Source organism: Phalaenopsis equestris, unplaced genomic scaffold (assembly GCF_001263595.1).
Source record: "Phalaenopsis equestris unplaced genomic scaffold, ASM126359v1 Scaffold000002, whole genome shotgun sequence".
NCBI classification, from domain to species: domain Eukaryota; kingdom Viridiplantae; phylum Streptophyta; class Magnoliopsida; order Asparagales; family Orchidaceae; genus Phalaenopsis; species Phalaenopsis equestris.
In genome coordinates, this window is record NW_018164444.1 from 29,593,483 (window position 1) to 29,601,723 (window position 8,241).

Sequence of the window (8,241 nt, forward strand, 5' to 3'; positions counted from 1 at the left end):
TCATCCTACGACATCAGGACCCAATCCTGGGACATGATGAACCGTAGCTGATGAATTGTAGGATGATAATATCATTCACCGACATAAGACTAGCGGGGACCCGTACCTTCTTAGGTTGTTAGCGGTCCTATGTCCGACGGCGTGATCGACTCGTAGACAACTAACTATACTTTTCAAAACTGATAAGAAACAGATTTGGTAAGAACATATATGATATTTATAAAAATATTTTTACTATAAAATTAATACAACTTTCTTTTGTATGCATGAAATCCATATGCATGCTAAAATATAAATTTTAAATATATTGTAACTCGGTTTTACACTTGTCAATTACCAGTACCGATCTAAAGAGTACTCTCCTAAGTTAGATTTAGTAGAACACCCTTCTAGTTGAGTAGCAGATTTTATACATCCGAGTGACCGATAATAACATTCGATGTCCTTTGAGTACAAATATATAATATCTGAGGCTAGCCCCGACCCGAGTGCTTGCGGTTTTCTCTCTTCAGTTTTTTCACGTGATTTTATTAAAACTTTTGGTAAAGCACTCATGGCCTTTTTCCGGGATCTTCCCGTGTTTTCAATGACTTTCTTTGAGTTGTCATTTGCTGTCTATTTTTTCTTACTATGAGATTTTCGTCGTGAGTCATTTGTCGATTTTTTCAAATTTTCTTTCGTCATGGGTCATTTAGTCACTCTTTCTTGAGTTTTTCAGGTGGTAGTTCGTTTGTTGATACAATGCATGCTGACTCATTTCTTAATTTCTTTCATTATACTTGTACATGCTATTGTTTCTTTTACACACTATACCTTAGAATAGGAGACCAGTAGTTGCTTTCATAGGTGATACCTGGCAGCAGATCGTTGACTAAACAATTGCATGTACACAGAATTAACATCGAACTCGAAGGTGCTACGACGGGGAGTTCAGAGCTAGCATTGTGGGCAGCATGGTCATCTTCAATAACAAAACATGTCTACACCAGCTAAACCATTCCTTAGAATTAAACAACAATCTATAGGATTTTGAGGTTATCCGCCTCGTGCGACATAAATCCTCAATCTTAACTTTAGGCATTTGTACAACTCTATTGTACAATATAAGCCCTAACTCGTCTTAGGATTTTGAGGTTGTCGTTCGTCACGACCTAAATTCTCACATCTTCCAGGCTATTTGTGTGATTATTTTACACAAGTGTAAGCCCTAAATTAATAAAATTGGCAAGAAGAAACATTTAAATAATATCTCCTCAAAATTGAAGCTAAATAATAGGATAAACAGGGAAGTCACCTAGGTTCTCCTCCGGATCTATGACATCTTCTAGTTCTTCCTTTTTTAGATTCTACAATAAAATATTCCAAATTTGAGCTAATCCCTTTTCACACCTCTTTATCTGATTTCGTTGAAAAGTCATATGCTTTTGACCTCTTTGAAGATAACATTTCATGATTTTTATCAAGAGTTTTTTTATGTGACTCCGGTCATTTAAGATGCAATTAACCATAGGGGTTTGCCCTTATAGAAATCTTTTCCAAACCCAACTTAATATAAATCATATTTATTTTTTGTATTAAATAAGGAAACTTATCGACAAATAAAATGGTTTCGCAGACCAAACAGATGTCATATATTTCTTAGTTTATTTGATCGAGCCTCATCCTTAAGTTTTGTATTTATCCTTCGAGATTAGAGTTTGAGGTATAGTACTATTTCATTTAAACTATGAAAGATATGTTATTATATATATATATATATAAATTAAATCTTACGAAGTAGACGATGAGATTTTAATTCCTGCAGCCGACAGCTCTCAACGAGCAACTCCTCTAATCAAAATATTGCTGACATTCGCTTATGCAACATAAATTCTTAATTTATTTTTAAGCCTTTGTATAGCTCTGTTTTACAATTTAAGCTCTAACCTGTTTTGACATTCTGTTTTAGGATTCTGAGGTTGTCGTTTGTCACGATCTAAATCTTCACATCTTTTAGGCTATTTGTATCATCGTTTCACACAAATATAAGTCATAATTAATAAAATTGGCAGGATGAAACATTCAATAATTGTAATATCCAAAATTGAAGCCAAACCATAGGATAGCTTGGGAAGTCATTCTGGTTCTCCTTAGGATCTGTGACATCCCCCAGTCTTTCTTCCTTTGGATTCTCCTTTCACACATCTTTGTCTAATTTCGTTGAAAAGTCCTAACTTTTTGACCTCTTTGAAGATAATATCCCCTGATTTTTATCGAGAGTTTTCTTAGGTGACCTCGGTTATCTAGGATGTAATTAACTATAATATTTACTTAGAGCACTTGGACTTGGAATTCATTAGTTTTTTTTTTTTGTTTCTTTTGGATTTTGGAACCATTTCTCATAATGTTGAGTCTATAAATATGCTTAAAAGGTGAAGGGGAAGGCACAATTCTCCCATTTTGGCTGAAGTGACACTTGCAGTCCTTCAGCATGCTATTGAACCTCCCTTTATACCATCATTGTGTAACCCATAGAGTTCCTTTGGTCTGTTGTATGCCTTTTTTTGAGCTGACATTGAACAAGCCCAGAGTTCCTTTTAGGCCAATGTGTTTCTTGGAGAAGATTTTTCATGCCTTGAGTTAGTTATGTCCATTGAATCCCACACCCTGAAAATTAGAGGAATTACCAGAATCCTAAGGAGGTGATATCAACACTTATCGAAGATGAGCCAAATCTTTCATCAAAAGCATGGAACACAACATTCACAATCATCAAATATTTTCTTGGCGAGTATAAACAGATTTATAATGCTAGAGTAAATTAACATTGGGGAATCAACTAGTAGAATGTAAGATTGAATTATCCACCATCACAAATTTTCTCTCTGTAAAGTCGAGAGCTAAAGAATACTCGTGAAAAACTAATGGTGGGAAGAGCTATTCTCAGTCAGAATACTGAGAATGTGAGACATTTTCAAAGAAAGATGCTGGCTCTTCGAAAGTAGAACAAAAATTTACAGACCTAGTTTGTAGGAAAAGAGTTTCATCAAGGTTTATGAAACTTAGTTCATCAAATACACCATTTGTTTGTAGCTGACACGAAAGAAGTGTCTTCTGGCTAGACGTCTAAAGATCCACCCTCTGGTTCAAAAAGGGGGTGAAGCTAAAAGTGACTTGCATGAGTGTATTTTTGATGAGGAGGAGGATATTGTAATAGATTAGCACTTCATGTCTCTTTACTTATTGCAGTTTTTGTGCCAGTGTATTGGTTTTTGTAATGTTTTATTTGATTGATGTTGCATTTGTATATAGTGACAGTGTGTTTTCCTCTGTAGCTTCTCCTTTTCTTTATATAGTTTTTAAACATTATGATAATGTATTTAGTCATACATCTCCGGGATAGTTTGATGCATCTTTTTACACTTTTTGAAAGTGCATATTTTTTACACTACCTTTTCTAAATGGTACTTCAATTTTTATGCCGCAATGAAACCTTAAATTAGAATATTACAATGTAAGTTGAGAGTTAACCAAAAAAATTGTGGAGTTAGTCAAACAACATTCACCTGTCCTAGGTTGAGCCACTAGAGATGGAAAAAAACCCCTTACAAGGGATGCATAGCCTATTATAGGTTATTTATCGTAACATCCACTCTGCGACCATACCCTATTATGGAAGAGACAAAAGGAAATACACCAAGGATTTTTGACCAATCGTTGGTTGTTTATTCAAAGCATCATCTTGATAAATGTAGCATGTAATGAAAGAGATCGAATAAAATACCTCAAAGATGTAAGATCCATCCTAGGTTGTTTAGTTAGAGGTGCTCAATGGCATTTATCTGTTATAGAAAAAGTTGAATGAAATTCACCAATGATGTAAGACCCATCCTAAGTTATTTAGCATGAGGTGCTCGTCAACGTTAAACCTATTTTGAACAAAGTCAATGAAATTTATCAAGGATGTAATACCCATCTTAGGTTGTTTAGTTGAAGGTGCTTGACAATGTTAACATATTATGGATAAAGTTGAATCAAGTCTCCTTGGGACAAAATTAACCCAACATGAAGTGCTCGAAAAATTTTTTATTTCTCGAGTCTTGGGTGTAGGCCAAAATGAACTATATTTTTTTTCTTGAAAATATTGTTTCTACCAAATTCAAGTATAATATTTGGTAACTTTGTATCATTGCTTTTAAATTTATTGCCCCTAGTCAGGGCATCATTCACATGAGCCTCCAAAGAAGCATTGAATTTTTTTGGAGAACGCAATCATAATTATACTTGAACAAAATGTTTTATGTACAAGAGAAAACGTAACTTCATTACTTAAAACAAACCAAGTACATCAAAGTTTGAAAGGAACACAAATGAAGACAAACACATAGATACATGGTGATGACTGAAAACCAATTTCAGACTAAAAAAAATAACTATGGTGGCATGACTATGTCGATCAATAGTAATATTTTCGAAGATTTTCTGCATTTGAACTTTTAGGAAGGGTCTTCCCATTTGAACATTTCAGTTAGAAATATTATAGACTTGATTATAGTTTTGGCCATGTAAGACCCCTCCTGATTCTCTCACTGTTGCCTTCTGGCATGTTATCCCCCAGTAGAGGCGTTAGGCACATGAGGAATCTTACTTTATATGAATTGACTTAAATACCCTTACCAAACTAACATTTTGATCTCATATTTGAACTAATAATATGCTTGAGTATAAGTACCATGACTTTAATGGAAGCAATAATATTACTCTTGAGTTCCCACATTCATCATTAATCGATGTGGTCACTTAAGAGTTTCTTTTTTCCATAAGAACAACAATATGTGACGTGTTATGTAGCATATATTCCATATTAGGTTGGGATTCCCACTTCTATAGTAAATAAAGCAGATCCTGATTGCCCCTAAGGCTTATACCTCTTTCAATGAGATGCTTGAATAGTCTTTGTGGAGTTGTTCTTGCGCTTTCCTGCAAGCAGCTCAAATTAATTTCGGTATCATTGGGTTTGTTTCGTTGAGCTGGCAGCATGACTATAAGATTACTGAAATCAGAGTTCTAGATGATCTTTATTTTGAATCAGAACATTTCTTGTTGAAATGTATCGAGATCTATGTCAATTGCCTCATGATTCTGCCAAGTAATAAGATCATTTGATGACGTTTCAATTATCATATATATATTTTAGTATAAATTATTGGAATTTTTTTTTATAATATTTAAAAAAGATTTTAATAAACATCATTATATGACTTCTTGTATGTTCTCCTAGTTTGATACTTCTATTTGTCATTTTATTAATCTCGAGTATGACCTCATAGACTTGTGATCTGGGTTGTAGTACCTCGATCTCGATTAATCAATCAAATTTAAGCTTAAATTTATGACGGCTCGAAACTGATTCGACTCACTCATTTACATTCCTAAATGAAGCCAATGAAATCATATATATAATTTAATTGTATTCATAGACTTCATACCCACACAATTCACGCATATTTTTTCTAAAATTTATTTATATTTACATTTTTGTTTATTTAATTAATAAAAAATATATTGTTTTTTATTAAAATACACCGAAAAATAACATTTTATTATTTTGTTTTTTTAAATGAAGCGCATTTAATAGGAGCCATACCCTTCATAAACTTTTCTGATTTCCCATACAAAAAAGATTAATATAAAAGCCCCTTTACCTTTGTATTTTGTATGGTGCTAAAAACTTTATCTGACACATAAATGAATGGAGGAGGTGTGACTTGAGGGATGTGGTGAGGCAACTGACACATAACTATTTTAGACATGCCATTAAACTTGATTTAATTAGTCTAATTAATCTTGCAGTCAGTGCTAATAAAAAGAGTAGTTAAGCTGGATCAAGATCTATATATAGCCTAGTCCATCAATATATCCATAGCTCACTCAACCAGAAGCAAATTAAGCATGGCGACTGCAGCGAGCATTAAAGTTCCCGACAACGTAGTAGAAGAAACCTTAGAAGCTTATGCCATTCTATGGAACCAAACCTTTAGCCATATCAAATCCATGTCTCTAAAATGCGCCGTTGAACTTCACATCCCCGACGCCATCCACCGCCATGGCATGCCGATCACCATTTCCCAACTCCTTTCCTCTCTCTCCATCTCTCAAGACAAATCTCGCTACCTTCGCAGCATCATGCACGTACTTTCCCAAGAATGCATCTTTAAATCCCACATCACCCCCTCCGGAGAAGAAACCTTCGACCTCACCCGTGTCTCCCGCCTCCTCCTTAGCGCAAGCTCCTTTCCCCACAAACCTAACACCTCCCCTTTTGTTCTCCTAATTCTCGACCACCACATGGTCGACTCGCATCATCAACTCTCTCGTTGGTTCCATGAATTGGACGCCACCATAACACCTTTTGCGATGGCAAATGGGAATGCAGTCTGGGATCTTACAAGGGAGCTACAACAATTTAACGATTTGATTAATAAGGCAATGGAATGTGATTCCAACTTTCTTATGAATGTTATGGCGAGCACTAAAGAGGGGCCATTTCGGGGTATTGGGACATTAGTAGATGTTGGAGGTGGCACTGGTTTGATGGCAACTGCATTGGTGGAGGCATTTCCTGGGTTGAAATGCATTGTTTTTGATCTACCACATGTCATTGGTAAGACGGAGAAGAAGACAAACATGATTCAGTTTGTCGCCGGTGATATGTTTGTCGAGGTCCCACATGCCGATGTTGCTCTGCTTAAAGTCACGAGAACTACAAAAATTATCTCATATATTTTCTTTCTTATATTTTATTAAATATATGGATCATTTTCATCTAAAACTATTTAATAAAATTAAATTATTAAATAATATTCATAAATTTAAAAGATAAACATAATCAGAATTTACATACATCCATGCATTTATGTACTTAAATATCTAACATCTTTATTTTTTGTTTATAGGTATAACACACCCACATCCAAAATAAAAAAAAATCACATTAACATTCCTTTTAATGTAAATCATTATTTTTCCATGTTTGAATTTATGCCATCAATGTGTTAAAAATGTACATATCAAACTTTAAGAGTTAGTTGCATGTGAATACACATAAGCAGTGTATTGTATGTATGTACATTTTCCAAATATAATCAATCAATTAAGAGCAAAATTTTTAAAATAGCATATTTTTTAATTTCTTATTTTAAATCTACAAAGTTGTCGTGTCAGCGTGACGCGCCGACTTTGCCTCATCAATAGGTAAAATTGTCAATTTCAAAAAAAAATTTAAGTGCCAATTTAAAATAATAAATTTAAAAAATTTAGCCATCATTACATCATACAATAAATATGTAGGCATTCAAAAATATAATCTTGTGAGAGTAGGTTTTTTACATGGTTTTACAAATACATAATAAAATTTGGAATGAAATTTAGCCTTATTGCACATGCTTGGGATATAGATAATCATTATGAAATTTGTTTAATCAAATTGTGAAGTATTTTCATATTATATAGTGGATATTGCATGATTGGAAAGATGAAGATTGTGTCAAGATACTACAACGTTGCAAGGAAGCAATTCCTCCTAAAGAGAAGGGTGGAAAAGTGATTATAATCGACATGGTGGTTGGTTTGACCTTCAACTCTCATACTTCATTGCAGACACAATTTCTGTTTGACTTGCAAATGATGGCTTTGTGCATGGGAAAAGAAAGAGATGAAAGTGAATGGCGCAATCTATTTGTCACTGCAGGTTATAAAGGCTACAAAATAACACCATATGTTGATCACCTCAGATCTATTATTGAAGTCTATCCTTAATTAATTATTACTTGATTTCAAATCTTATTTTTAGTATATATTATGGTGTTTATTAAGATTACTTTAACTTTTTTTCTTTCATGATAAGTGTTTAGGCAAGTAATGAAGGATTATGTACTTTTGACTATGGCTGAGCATTGTGGTTGTTGCTGTTACTTTCTAAATAATCCCATATTGAATTATTAAGAAGTTTATAGGATAAAATATATGGTGATATAACAATTACATACTAAAGAGCTAATGAAGTCTAAAGCAAAATAAACTTTTAATCTAAGAAAAATTTTACATAAAAATTGGATGCAAGTATTTCAAGTTAATGGATGGATGCGAATTATATTTAATAATATTTCCATTTCGAACTAATGCAAAATTATTTGAAATGAAGATCATGATTGCAACATTTCATTAAGTATTTGCTACAATTTGCATTTCCTTGAATGTGTG

At 33.5% G+C, this 8,241-nt stretch overlaps 1 protein-coding gene across 1 annotated transcript; it reads left to right on the top strand.

The window, feature by feature from the left end:
* Positions 1-5,900: 5,900 nt before the first annotated feature.
* Positions 5,901-7,828, top strand: LOC110032624 (trans-resveratrol di-O-methyltransferase-like). The gene is made up of 2 exons (XM_020736302.1): positions 5,901-6,732; positions 7,492-7,828. Exons 1-2 carry the CDS (start codon positions 5,932-5,934, stop codon positions 7,795-7,797), a joined length of 1,107 nt encoding a protein of 368 aa, XP_020591961.1. The 5' UTR covers positions 5,901-5,931; the 3' UTR covers positions 7,798-7,828.
* The last annotated feature ends 413 nt before the right edge of the window (positions 7,829-8,241 follow it).